The following is a 14,045-nucleotide window of genomic DNA, read 5'->3' as shown; positions in this document are numbered from 1 at the left end:
TGGTTCACGCTATATCAGTGTTCATTATTATTATTAAATGGCGGGGTAAAAACGGTAAAACATGTAACAAAAAACCTTGGGTGTACATGGGATTAAATTACATAACTTTACCCAACTCACGTATAGCAATTAACTCTAGTTCAGTGCTGGTAACGCTGTTCGCGTCCCCTTGGTAACAAGGGAGACCACTCTAAAAAAGAGAGTGAGCCATCCCATAATGTCCGACCAACTACTGGTCTGACTTCCGTATGCGTGCGCATAGGCCGCCATTTGTATCATTCCATACTCAGCGTTCAAGGGAACGGGACGTGTTTTCGTTCGCTCTGGCTGTGCTCAGCCTTTCTCCTACGTCTTAGGACTTGGATTTCGCCCCTTGGTCGCCGCCTGAGCCTTGCACCTGTACCTCTGCTGTATTTGGTGAGATCTTTCTGTTTTACTTGTAACTTTAGCGACATTTTGTCGCTCATCTCGGACTTACGAAATTTTTCTCTGAAAATTTTTTTGTGAGTTTGTTTGTTGACATGGCGGAAGCGGCGCTGAAAGATAGCGCTAAGAGAAAGCCTAGTGCGAGACAGGTTGCTACTGATGCCTCGCCCAGTAAGAAAGGGTCTCGTAATGCTAAAAATTCCGGTCATGACGTTTCTGCTTTTTCTGCCTTGCCAGCTAAATCACCGGTTTTGGCGGCCATGCTCGCTTCCCCCGTTTTGTCTAAGCAGATTCCAGTTAAGGGTACGCCTGTAGAAGATCCTGGTGTTGTTTCTGGGACGCCTAGTGGCCCAGTTTTGGCTCCTGCGGATGTAGCGTCTTTGTTGCTCACTTTGAGCTCACAGGTCTCGACCTTGGCGGCCGAGCTTTCTTCAACACGGGCGGAGTTGCGCGCCCTCCCTTCCGGTGTTGCGGACCCGCCTTCGCTTGCCAGGATCCGGCCCTCGCCCTCTGCTACGGCTTCAAGGTCGACTGTCACTACGCGGGTTGATGTGCACGCTTCTCAGGACGGTGACGTTTGTGATGTGTCTCTGCTGAACTCGCCGGTTCACGGCAAAGGTTTGTCTACCCCACGAGTAGCCGGGTTCTCCGGCGAAAGTGGGGTGCGTGTTCAGGAGGAAAAGGCGACCTTGGCTGCAAAGCCTGCGAGCCGTAATAGCCCCGACAGCCTGGCTGACCCCTCGCGCAGAAGCGCCCGGTCAGTTGGGTCGACGGGCCCTGTTCAGCGAAAGGGCGTTGCGCTCCTACCCCCTTCTTTGGAGGAACGTGGGGAGCCGCATCGTCCTCTCCCGCCCGGGGGGCAGGGAGTGGTTGACCTGGATGACCTTTCGGTTGACCAGGAGAGTCTCTCTGGGGGTCATCTTCCCGATTGCCCTTTTGAGCAAGAGGGAGAGGTCGACGAGGGTACGTCCGCCATGGGGGACGACCTTCAACTTACTTTGCCGTCAAGGTTGCCAAGCGCAGTGGCGCTGGCCGCCGAGACGGCATTTAAGTATTTTCCTGAAGGGGTGGCTGAAAGTAGGTCAAAGCTTCCACCACCTCGTTCTGCCTTTGATGATTTCCGGTCGGCTCGAGAGCAGAAACCTCAGTTCCGATTCCGCGAATCTTCGTCAATTGCCTACGAAATGGCAAACGTCTTTAAGGCCAAACGTGGTCCGCCGGTGCCTCTGTTGTTGCAACATGGGGAGGCTCCGGATGATGTTATGGACTGGCTTGCGAAGCCCGGGGGTCAAGTTTCTGGTTCCTCGAATTGCAGGTTTGCCCCTCAGTCAGTCAACTTAATTGAGTCATTCGCCCTGCCGTCGGCCGTGCTTCCGGTGTCACCGGGAATGGCTGTGTTGCGCGAGGACACGTACAGTAAGGACAAGCCTGTTCCTTTTACTGACGCGTCGCTTGCGGCTATTGAAGAAGCGGGCAGGTCGTTGTTGGAGCTCTCTTCTGTGTCAGAGTCTCTACAAAGGTCGTTGTCAAGGTCAATCGCCACATCACTTGACCCTTTCGAGTTCAGGTTCGACGCTTCGGCTTTGGATGTCACCACCCTTCTCTCCACGCTGGCTAAGGTTTCGAAAGAACAGATGTCTCTTTCGGCTAAACTTTATGCCCATGCAGTTCACTCCAGGAGATCTGCCTTTTTGGCAGGTTCCAGGATTCGGGACAGGGCTAATGTGGAGAGCTTGAAGGTCTCTCCGTTCACGGACGGGGCTCTTTTGGGTCAGTCGTCCATTGACGCGTTCCAGAAAGAGTCACAGGATGCAAGGGACATTGCTTTCTCTCACCTTGCGCTACAAGGTTTCCAGAAGGTTCCTAAGCCTCAGACTCAGACCGCCAGCAAGCCTCAGAACTCTTCTTCTGGCGGCGGTGGCAAGTCACAAAAGCAGTCTTTCGCTTCGAGGGGTAGGGGCCGCGGGGCTCCTTACCCTAAGAGGGGTCAATCTTTTGGAGGATCTAGGGGGTCGGGGCGCAAGCCTCACCCCCAATGATGTGTTCCCGAACCTCTCATCCCGGTAGCCCCCGCACTGGTTGTAGCGGGCGGCCCATCCAGGGCCCTCACTTCCTGGCTGCAGCTAGTGGACAGCAAGTGGGTTACCGGGATAGTGAGTTCGGGATTCCGGCTTCTCTGGTCAGGGGAGAAGGCACCTCTGACCAGGATAATTCCGCCATGCAGGGCTCCAAGGGATTCGGAGGCAAGGGCCGCCGTGCAAAAGGAGGTGACTGCTCTTCTGCTCAAGGGAGCAATAGAGGAGGTCACGGACTTACAGTCCCCGGGGTTTTACGGCAGACTTTTTGTAGTGCCAAAAGCCTCGGGGGCTTGGAGGCCTGTCTTGGATTTGTCAGCCCTCAACAAGTTCTTACGGGCTATCAAGTTCACGATGGAGACTACGACCTCAGTTCGGGAGGCTCTGCGTCCGGGGGACTGGGCGACGTCTGTCGATCTCACAGATGCATACTTTCATGTGCTGATGCATGTAGCAGACAGAAAGTGGCTACGCTTCCCTTGGGGAGACGGAGTATATCAGTTCAGGGCCCTTCCTTTTGGCCTGTCTCTAGCGCCGTGGATCTTTACGATGATCGTCAGACAGCTTTGTGCTCTGGTAAGAAAGAACGGTGTTCGTCTCAGAGCCTATTTGGACGATTGGTTGATCCTCCATCAGGACAAAGAGCGTTGCGAGGCTCACACTCGGGGAGTGCTCAGTCAGGCCTCGCAGCTAGGATTCTCGATAAACCTGGTAAAGTCGGAGTTGGTGCCATCTCAGAACTTTGTTTATCTGGGCATGGATTTCGACACCCGAAACTGGTCTGTCCGTCCTTCTCAGAGAAGGATCGACAAGCTCCAGGATCTGATACGTTCTCTTTACGGAGAGAATCGGGCCAGTGTGCGGGTTCTGGCCTCGGTTCTGGGCCAAATGGATTCAATGGCGACTCTCATCCCGTTGGGCCGGGTTCACAAGAGGCCTTTCCAGTCTGCTCTGCAGGCTCGTTGGGATCAGTCATCCCAAGGCTGGAATCTTCAGATAGCTCTGGGTTCATGGTTTCTGCGCACAACTCGCATTTGGTTGCTCCCTCTGTTGTTCCAGGGTGTGCCCATTGTTCGCAAGCCTCCAGAGAGCGAGCTCTTCACGGACGCCTCTCTGATGGGGTGGGGAGCTCATCTAGACGAGCAGACGGTGTCAGGGGTTTGGGACTCATCCCAGTCCTCCCTGCACATCAATGTGCTAGAGTTGGAGGCCGTCTCTTTGGCGCTGCATGCGTTCAGGCCTTTTCTGGTGGGCAAGCATGTCAGGCTCCACACAGACAACACCACTGTGGCGGCCTATGTGAACAGACAGGGGGGGACGCGTTCTCCCAGTCTGTCAGACAAAGCTTGCTGTCTTCTGACCTGGTGTCACACTCAAGACATTCTGCTTTCAGCCGTGTATCTGAGGGGCAGTCTGAACGTCCTTGCGGACACTTTGAGCAGAGGGGACAAGGTGGTTCACTCGGAATGGACTCTTTCACACCATGCCCTACAGCGTCTCTGGGCTCAGGTAGACAAGCCCAAGATCGACCTGTTTGCCACGAGGTTCTCGGCGAGACTTCCTCTCTTTGTGTCCCCCTTCCCGGATGCTCTGGCCTGGAAGGTAAATGCTTTGGAAATAGACTGGACAAACCTGACAGCGTATGCCTTCCCTCCGTTCTGCCTTTTGGGCAAGGTACTAAGAAAGGTCGACTTGGAGAAACCAGCGCTGGTTCTGGTCGCTCCTCTTTGGCCAAGCCAGCACTGGTTTCCAGACTTGCTGCGTCTAGCAGTTCGGCCCCCGATCCCTCTCGCCGTGAAAAAGGGAGATCTTGTTCAGCCTCGGTCAGGCATCCCCCACGAAGATCCGCGGATCCTGAGCCTTCACGCCTGGATTCTGTCAGAAGCTCTTTGCTTAAGGCAGGGGCCTCTGCCTCCACTTTGAAATTTGTCCGTCATGCCCATAGGGAGTCCACGACTTCTGTGTACTCCTCCCACTGGGCGGCATGGTCTAGGTGGTGCTCTCTTAACGGGGTTAATCCTTTATCACCTAGATCGATGCAGGTTGCCAACCACCTGGCTTGGTTGGCAGAACAGGGAGTTTCACCCTCGTCTCTTCGCGTACGGAGGTCAGCGATCTCCTCAACTCTTTCGCAACTCGGACGCAAGATTACACTCGGCGGAGTGGTAGCTAGTGTCATTAAGGGTGCCTCCCTTACAGCCGCGCGCGCTAGGTCACGTCTCCCTGCCTGGGACTTGATGCTTGTTTTGCGGTTTTTAGCCTCGGAAGGTTTTGAGCCCATTCTCTCGGCATCCTTGATTAATGTTACACGCAAGGCGGTTTTTCTTTTGCTGCTCGCAACCTCTCGGAGAGGTAGCGAGGTTCATGCATTGTCAGGTTTAGAGAAGGATATTGGTTTTGAGAAAGACGGGTCTGTTTCTCTTAAATTTACACCAGGTTTCCTTGCTAAGAACCAGAAACCTGGGCATATCTCTCCTGTACTCCACATCCGGCCTCTGAGCGGTGTTCTCGCTCCGGGCGACCCTGATGTAGTTAATTGTCCTGTCAGGTCTCTCAGTAGCTACCTGTCACGCACAAGGCACCTCCGTTCAGAAAATCAAAAACTGCTATTTATATCTCTGAATACGGCGAGGCATAAGGACATCGCAAAGGTTACGTTGACTAAGTGGGTCTCCAATCTGATCAAACAAGCTTATGCCTGGTGGGAGGTACAATCTGGAGATATTAGGGCGTTCTTGCCTCTCACGGCAGCCAGGACACACGAGGCAAGAGCATGGGCTTCGTCACTGGCAGTCCTCAGGTCTGGCCGGCTTACTGAGGTACTGGAGTCAGCCTATTGGAGATCTGAAGATATCTTCATCAATTACTATCTCAGGGACGTCTCTTCACTGAGACAGGACGGCAGTTCTGCGCTGCCTTCTTTGGTAGCTGCAGGACAGGTCCTTCATGCTTGAATTTTGGTAAGTACCCACCACCTATAGTAGCAATCTGCTATACGTGAGTTGGGTAAAGTTATGTAATTTAATCCAAAATTTTAGTAATAAATTTTAATTTAATTAATATACTTACCCAACTCACGTCGTTTATTCCCTCCCGCCTCCCCGCTGTGGTTGGTTTTGGGTCTATAAAAGAAGTGAGTTGGGCTTCGTATGGTATGATACAAATGGCGGCCTATGCGCACGCATACGGAAGTCAGACCAGTAGTTGGTCGGACATTATGGGATGGCTCACTCTCTTTTTTAGAGTGGTCTCCCTTGTTACCAAGGGGACGCGAACAGCGTTACCAGCACTGAACTAGAGTTAATTGCTATACGTGAGTTGGGTAAGTATATTAATTAAATTAAAATTTATTACTAAAATTTTGGATTTTCAGCCATGAAGGCAGAAGCGGAAAAAAAAGCTCTCTCGTCGTTTATTCTCAAACAGTGATACCTCTGTTATAAGAGCTTTAGAATCTGAAAAATGTAGGTCTTGAAACTTGACGAAATGGAGAGAAAGTCAGAAAAAAAGGGGCTTAGTGTAGAGTCTTATAATGTCATGTGCAGTTTTTTGAGTCACTTGAGAAAATGTGACTCTATGTAATCGGTCAGTGTTAGTCTGTCCGGCTGGCCGTCTGGCCGGCCGGCCGTCCGGCCGTCCGTAGACACCACCTTAACGTTGGACTTTTCTCGGAAACTATCAAAGCGATCGGGCTCATATTTTGTTTAGTCGTGACCTCCAATGACCTCTACACTTTAACGATGGTTTCGTTGACCTTTGACCTTTTTCAAGGTCACAGGTCAGCGTCAAAGGAAAAATTAGACATTTTATATCTTTGACAAAGTTCATCGGATGTGATTGAAACTTTGTAGGATTATTCTTTACATCAAAGTATTTACATCTGTAGCCTTTTACGAACGTTATCAGAAAAACAAGGGAGATAACTAGCCTTTTCTGTTCGGCAACACACAACTTAACGTTGGGCTTTTCTCGGAAACTATAAAAGTGACCGGGCTCAAATTTTATGTGAACGTGACTCATTGTGTTGTGAATAGCAATTTCTTCCTGTCCATCTGATGCCTCATATAATATTCAGAACTGCGAAAGTGACTCGATCGAGCGTTTGCTCTTCTTGTTTATTTGTTAATTTTGTGTTTTTATTTTGTTGAATTCATTTTGCAGGCTGATATACATGTCAGTTATAACATTAATTCTGCACACACTACTCTGCACAGAAAGCATCTAGGCTGTATTCTGTGTGTGGAATGTATACAAGTAAGGCTGTATTCTGTGTGTGAAATGTATACAAATAAGGCTGTATTCTGTGTGTGAAATGTATACAAGTAAGGCTGTATTCTGTGTGTGAAATGTATACAAGTAAGGCTGTATTCTGTGTGTGAAATGTATACAAGTAAGGCTGTATTCTGTGTGTGGAATGTATACAAGTTAAGTCTGCTTGTATATCATGTAAACTCCTGGACAGACTTGTGTTAGTTTACATGATGGTTTACGTTGGAAAGGAATTGAGGTGTCTTGTATACCAGCACCTTAAACCTGTAATGTAATCATTCTTACTCTAAATTGTTTGGTATTTATTTTCCTTGTAAAATAAAGTTTGTTCGTTGGTTGCTTGCTTGGTTCGTTCATTCGTTTGTTCATTCGTTCGTTAAAATTTCTGAGTATTCCTGCTTGTGGTGGTAGCCAGAGTTTATACTGTGAAAATTAAAGTTGTGCAATCTGAAGTAAAGATTTGTATCATTGGTATCAATTATTTTGTTATTCTCAGGCAGCGCCCAGCGAGTCAGCAGCAGCCAAGAGAGCCAAGGCGGCAGAAACATCCGTGACCTTGGACTTGGAGACTGAAGCCAGAGCTGGCAGGGTATGTAACGCATTGAGCGTGCTTACTACTGCCTGTGTTTTGTACTTGTCGTTTTGTTGTTTGCTGGAGCATGGTAAATATAAACTCTAAAACATGTAAAAAATATAAAATTAAAAGAAAAAGGACAAAAAAGTAAGGGTTGTAGCAGCCTGCATGCAACTGAGGTACACAAAACAAAACATAAAATAGATAAACTCTAAAACACCTGGGGAAAAAAACACACAATCTTGTCTTGATGTATATATACTTTCACTGACACTGGCAAGATCTATCTGGAAATCAGATACAGTGGACCTCAAAACATCTGAGAAATCACTGTCTTCAAAAGCAGGGAGTTACAAAATTGAGGTAAATGTTTAGACTGTATGAACAGACAGCCTGAGAAAGCCTGGTATTAAAATGGGGAAAAACCTGAAACTGAAGGGTCTTCAAAGAGAGGTTCCGCTCTATATGACTTCCAGGTGGATCTTGCCAGTGCAAGTATAAGAAAAGATTTTTTATTTTCCCCCTAGTTTTGTTTATAATTACTATGCTCCACCAAAACAACAAGCAGGACACAGCAGCTTAAAAATAAAAACAACGAAAAACAAGACCATTTGTTTTTTAAAGATTTATTTGAGTAGCAAAATAAAGCCCCAAACCAAAAGTTTTAAGAGAGATCAAAGCAAAGCAAAACAAAGAAGCAGAGGGCTGAAATCAAAAAGTTTCAGTTAATAAAATAAGAATTACTGGATAGCTGCTATTCACAAGCACAAAAAGGAATGCATACTTTACATGAAGTTTTCCTAATGTCCACCACTACACACACACACACACACACACACACACACACACACACACACACACACACACACACACACACACACACACACACACACACACACACACACACACATCTAGGGAGGCCCGGCGGCCATTTTCATTTTTAACGTTTTTTCCATAACTTTGGCCATTCATAAATCAACGAATTATGTCTTTATTCTTCTGAAATTTTGTAGATATGCTTAATATAATATTGTCTATGGGATCCGAAAATGTTAGGGATGTAGCTCTATTGGAAATTTAGTTAGGAAGCACCAAAGTCGGGGAAAATGTCCATCACACCAACCCCAGACCACCTTAGAAAAAGTTGTGCAGAGCACTAAACACAAAAAAAGTTCTTTTTCATCCACTGTTTTATTAATTGTACTTATTGAATGTTAAAACGCATGTATATAGAAATTATTTGCGAAAAAAGTAGTTAATGAAGTCAATTTAGCCAAATTAAAAAATGGCCGACATCTTCTGAATACTCTTATTTCTCAGATATGCAGATCTTCACTTTAACATGATTTATTCACCTAATATAAACTTATAATATATCAAATTAAAGGAAATTAGCTGCTCTTCATAGTTAAGACATATTCAATCAGATTTGATGGGGAAAAATATCAATTTTAGTTAGAATAATGAAAAAGTAAATATTACGTCACATAAAAATTCTTTCAAAAACCATTAAAAATAAAAAGTTTGTTCAAAGCAGAGACATCAACGGCAAGTCACAAGGATACTATTTGTTATATGGACCAAACTAAAAGAATAAAGTAACCAAACAAGTCTTAAAAAATTAAAAAAAAAAAAAAAGTTTAACAAAATCAAACGGCGGATCTGTCAACTCAATTTAGCAGCACAACCAGTGCATAACTTTTTTTTTTAAATCACAAAAGGATAACACCTCCATCATGAAGTACATTAGAACTTTCAATAACATACAGTACTGTATGTGCAGCTTAATCACAGCTCGTTTTCATTCTCGCCGGCCTCAAACTGAAGACTCAGATGGTTGAAATCTTTGGTGAGCACCTTACTCTTCTGCACTAGTCCTGCAACTATCTTCTCGTGAACTTTCCTGTCAACAGTTCCTTGTTTGAGAGTTTTACTTTTAATCTTATCTCTCAGGAACTTCACCTTGGTTTCGAGTGCTAGAGTCTTTTTCTCCAGCAGTTTCCTCTCTTTTAGAATTCCCTTGCTGTCCTTTGACATAAAAGATGACAGTTCCTCAATCTTTTCTTCCAGAAAACTGTTCAATCTAAGCTGTCTGTCAAGTCGGTAGGCAAGCAACTCTTTTTCGATATTGCAGCTCACCAAATCCCTGTCGAATAAAGTCTTGCCTTGACGAAGAACAATCTCACAGTCACTCTCCGGCACGTCGACGGCACAAGGAGCAGGGATGGTTGAAGGGGCCGCAGGGGCTGGCTTCTCTGGAACAGCCACTATTCCATCTTGTTCAGAGATGCATTTTGACAAGACGTCAAGTTTCCACACGAAAGGCTGACACAAAAAGTCAAACAAGGCCGAGCAGTTCTTTTCAGTCGGTCGTCTGTTGTAGTTACTCACAAGCTTGACGTAAACCTTTTTCACACGCCCACACTTTGCTTGCACGGAAGTTGGAGACCTGGAGTTGAACGCCTGAGTGGTGAACTTCATCAGCCAGAAGTGAAGAACTTCGAAGTAGCGACTAAGACAGGAGTCGTCCGGAAGAGTAACTTTGCCACACTTCTCCACATTCTCAGCCGAGAGCGTGAGAGAGATGAAGTCCCCATTTGTGATGTCTCGCAGTGTGCCAGCATTCTCCCCCAGTGGTCCTGATTCAGTTGTTAAGCAGCCGCTGAGAAGAGAGGTTCCAGGTCCAAGTGAAAACTTGGTTCCAACAGCCTTCTGATCAGGGATGCAAACAATCTGAAAAACAAAAGAACATACATGTAAAACATAAAACAACTATATATTCAAGCCTAAAAAATATTAATAGAAACAAAACATTTTGTCTTTCTTTCTAATTAATTCACATACGACAGTGAAAAGATGTAATAATAATAATAATAATAATAAATGAGCATTTATATAGCGCAACATCATAACTTTACAATTATGCTCTTTGTGCTTGACACATTTAAAATGAAAACACAGTTATACAAGCATTTACATCTACATTCATAGTCAACAACGCTAAATTAAAAGCATACACCATCAAACATACATTACAAAAGATTCTTCCACTAACTAAGTAATAAAAACATGAATAAAATAGGTAGTGAAAAATCACTAAAACAACAAATACACTACATGTAGCAGTGTCTCCAGCTGTATGGTAGTATCCCAAAAAGAACAGGAGTTGATCCCTTATTTACCAATAGTAACAACAACAATTTAAATCATCTGCAGTCATGATTCATATTCAGCAAACTTATTCTTCTACGGGTATTCAGCAAACAAAACTGGTACAGTGCTCAGTAGCTATTGTGATATGACACGTTTCATTCCTGAAGTGCCACTCTGATCCATTAGATTTGTTACCATCCAGAAGAAAATATCAAATTTACAGATTTATTGTAAATATCTCATCAATCTTATGTTTAATGAGATTCAGGATGCGTTTACTTAAGCTTACTTTAAAAAACAAAACACAGCTCGATCAGCGAAACCTCGGGATTGTCCGACAGTGGTATCGCCCAAATACCGGGGATGATGATCTCCACATCAAAATCGAATATGTTGCATCTAAGCCGATTTACAAACACAATTTAACCTTCGATAGCTTGAAACACTAGAACTTAGTTATAATTTGATTTTCATTTAAAACTAATGCATATTTCGACAGAGAAACAGTTCAGATCAAATACATACCCACTCGACGCCCCCACAGCAGTTAGTTGACTCGCCCGCCATTACACATTCTGCAGCTTGGAACACAGCAACTCGGTCTCCACTCGGCTTTGTCAGGAGTGCGATTCGACGCTCAAATTCTCGTCTTGAAAACGCTCGCGTTAAAAAACCGCTCCGATTACAAATGAGAAACTTTGGCACAAGAAAATTCAAGATGTTGACGATCAATAGCGATGCGTTGAACTTCGAACGATGAATGGAACAACTGTGAGCTCTTCGTTTGAAGATGGTTCGTGTGTGATATGCTACAGTGCTTCCCATTGGTTCAACGCTTGATATGACGTAAACAAAGGGGAGATCGTTACTTGTGCCAAGTTTCATTGGTGAATTATTTATAGTTTGCAAACGCGAACCAACCAAAAACGGGTTGTTTTGGGACCGATTTAGAACAAAGCCGTGGCTTGGGGCCAAATCGCTGCACAGCGAGCCAGCGGCTAAGTCCGACGCACGCGCGCGACGCTTTGGGGCATTTTACACATCCAAATACAACTATGTTAACACATTTTTTGCACATCAAACTTAGATGAGTGTACTAAGATGACTATACTCAAGAGCAATCATACTTTATTTGTTTCTAATAAAAATTCAAATAAGCACAATTTTGAGTTGAAAACAGCTCTTTGTACTCTCTGCTTGACTGCCGGGGCCGCGGAGAGCGTGAGCCTCCCTAACACATCCCCCTGTGTTCCACATCATGTAAAATCAGAGGTACAAAAAAAAAAGCCCAGTCAAGTGAAGCAAACACATACACATTACTGTTTGGAATACATAGTGACTAGCTTAGTGGCTTCATCAGCTCCTATTCAGCCTTCAACTTGGTTTGTGCTGTTGTATATTTCTAAACTCAGCGACAGTTACAAATTATGTGTCAGTGTAAAATTACATAATTTCTGTTAATTACAAATTTAATATACAGTCTTGGCCATAAAAAATTGTTTTTTATATAGTGACTAGCTTAGTGGCTACATCATGCAGCTCCTTTACAGCCTTCAGCTTGGTTTGTGCTGTTTTGTTTAACTTAGCGACAGTTAGAAATGAAGTGTTGTTGTAAAATTACATTTTTGTTATGTACAAATTTACAGTATCAAATATACAGTTCTGTGGTCATCAACATTTTAGTTTTTAAAATATATAGTGACTAGCTTATTGGCTACCTTCGATCTTATTCTCTTCCAGTCTTCAGCTTGATTTGTGCTGATACATCCATGTAGTAGTGTAATTCTGTTGTAAATGATGTGTTGGTATAAATTTACAATTTTCCAATGTACAAATATACAGTCTTGGCTATAACAAAAATCCAAACCAAATGTCTGTAATATACAAACATAAAGTCTGAGCTCAGTAATAATATTGAGGCACTTTCTGTTCAATATTTTCTTCGTCTGCATGATGTCCGTTCATTCGAAGTACAGTTATTTCAAGAAATGTTGATCACATGGCTATACTGTACATGTATCACTTTCAGCCTTTGGTCTGCCCTCAATAAAACATTGTTGTGTGCTAACACTTCCATGTACATTGATTGAGTAAAAGCTGAATTCACAGTTCACCAAACTGTGTTTATCAGCTCCAGCATGTTGCAAAAGACATACACAACAAGAAGAGCAAACGCTCGATCGAGTCACTTTCGCAGTTCTGAATATTATATGAGGCATCAGATGGACAGGAAGAAATTGCTATTCACAACACAATACAGATGTAAATAATTTGATGTAAAGAATAATCCTATAAAGTTTGAATCAAATCCGATGAATAGTTTCAGAGATATGATATTTCAATTTTTTTCCTTCAAGACATACCTGTGACCTTGAAAAAGGTCAAAGGTCACCAAAGCAGACGTCAAAGTGTAGAGGTCACTGGGAGTCACGTTCACATAAAATTTGAGCCCGGTCACTTTTATAGTTTCCGAGAAAAGCCCAACGTTAAGTTGTGTGTTGCCGAACAGAAAAGGCTAGTTATCTCCCTTGTTTTTCTGATAACGTTCGTAAAAGGCTACAGATGTAAATACTTTGATGTAAAGAATAATCCTACAAAGTTTCAATCACATCCGATGAACTTTGTCAAAGATATAAAATGTCTAATTTTTCCTTTGACGCTGACCTGTGACCTTGAAAAAGGTCAAAGGTCAACGAAACCATCGTTAAAGTGTAGAGGTCATTGGAGGTCACGACTAAACAAAATATGAGCCGGATCGCTTTGATAGTTTCCGAGAAAAGTCCAACGTTAAGGTGGTGTCTACGGACGGCCGGCCGGCCGGCCGGCCGGACAGACTAACAGTAACACTGACCGATTACATAGAGTCACTTTTTCTCAAGTGACTCAAAAACCATTGCTCTTTTCAAAACAAACTCTACAAAGGCATTAATTAATGTGCTGATCTCTACGTGGCAAGGAACTGGTAAAAGATTTAGGCCCTTTAGTCATTCATATGGGTACGGTGATACATGTAGTATTTTTGACCAGTTCAAGAGGAGGTAATTAATAAATCGAACATTATGTTCAGATAGGGCACTTGATAACTTTTACAATAATTTGCTGTGACCTTGTACGGTAGGAACACTAGATTTGAAATCGGAGGCAAAATTCCTAACAACAAACAAAGAAAAACAAAGTGAAAAGTATAAACAGGGATTTGCCTAAGTGGCTATACAAGTTTTTCCCCAAATGTCGGCAAAGCTCTGGCGATTTTGAATACGTTTTGTAGTTATGCTCACTGCTGATTCCAAACAACATTACAGAAGGTCAAACAAAAATGTCTGAGGTTGGGTTGTTACAGGCTAAGACGTATTCTTAATACACTAGCTGTGTTTTAATTACAGACAATAATTAATTCTCTCAAGCATGCATGAATTGTAATGATCGACTAGATGTTGTTAAGATGCACGAGCAGTAGCTCCTATCAAACATCAACACTGAGAACATTATTCTTCTTCTTCTTCGTCGTTCGCTCAGTATGTGAGCGTAGATGCGTTGTGCTGCCGTTA

General features: G+C 44.1%; 2 protein-coding genes across 3 annotated transcripts in view; one reads left to right on the top strand and one right to left on the bottom strand.

The window, feature by feature from the left end:
- LOC138970688 (X-ray repair cross-complementing protein 5-like) overlaps positions 1–14,045 on the top strand; it is a 58,566-nt gene that overhangs the window by 21,634 nt on the left and 22,887 nt on the right. For both annotated transcript variants that reach the window (XM_070343167.1, XM_070343166.1), the window contains exon 19: positions 7,267–7,359. In XM_070343167.1, coding sequence (XP_070199268.1) covers positions 7,267–7,359 — 93 coding nt within the window. The remainder of the gene's footprint in view (positions 1–7,266; positions 7,360–14,045) is intronic.
- Positions 7,955–13,323, bottom strand: LOC138970690 (uncharacterized). The gene is made up of 2 exons (XM_070343169.1): positions 11,023–13,323; positions 7,955–10,077 (listed from the first exon to the last, which is right to left on the bottom strand). Exons 1-2 carry the CDS (start codon positions 11,380–11,382, stop codon positions 9,133–9,135), a joined length of 1,305 nt encoding a protein of 434 aa, XP_070199270.1. The 5' UTR covers positions 11,383–13,323; the 3' UTR covers positions 7,955–9,132.

This window comes from Littorina saxatilis, linkage group LG7 (assembly GCF_037325665.1).
Source record: "Littorina saxatilis isolate snail1 linkage group LG7, US_GU_Lsax_2.0, whole genome shotgun sequence".
Classification (NCBI taxonomy): Eukaryota; Metazoa; Mollusca; class Gastropoda; order Littorinimorpha; family Littorinidae; genus Littorina; species Littorina saxatilis.
The sequence above is the reverse complement of the archived record's forward strand: the minus strand, read 5'-3'. Positions and strand labels throughout refer to the sequence as shown.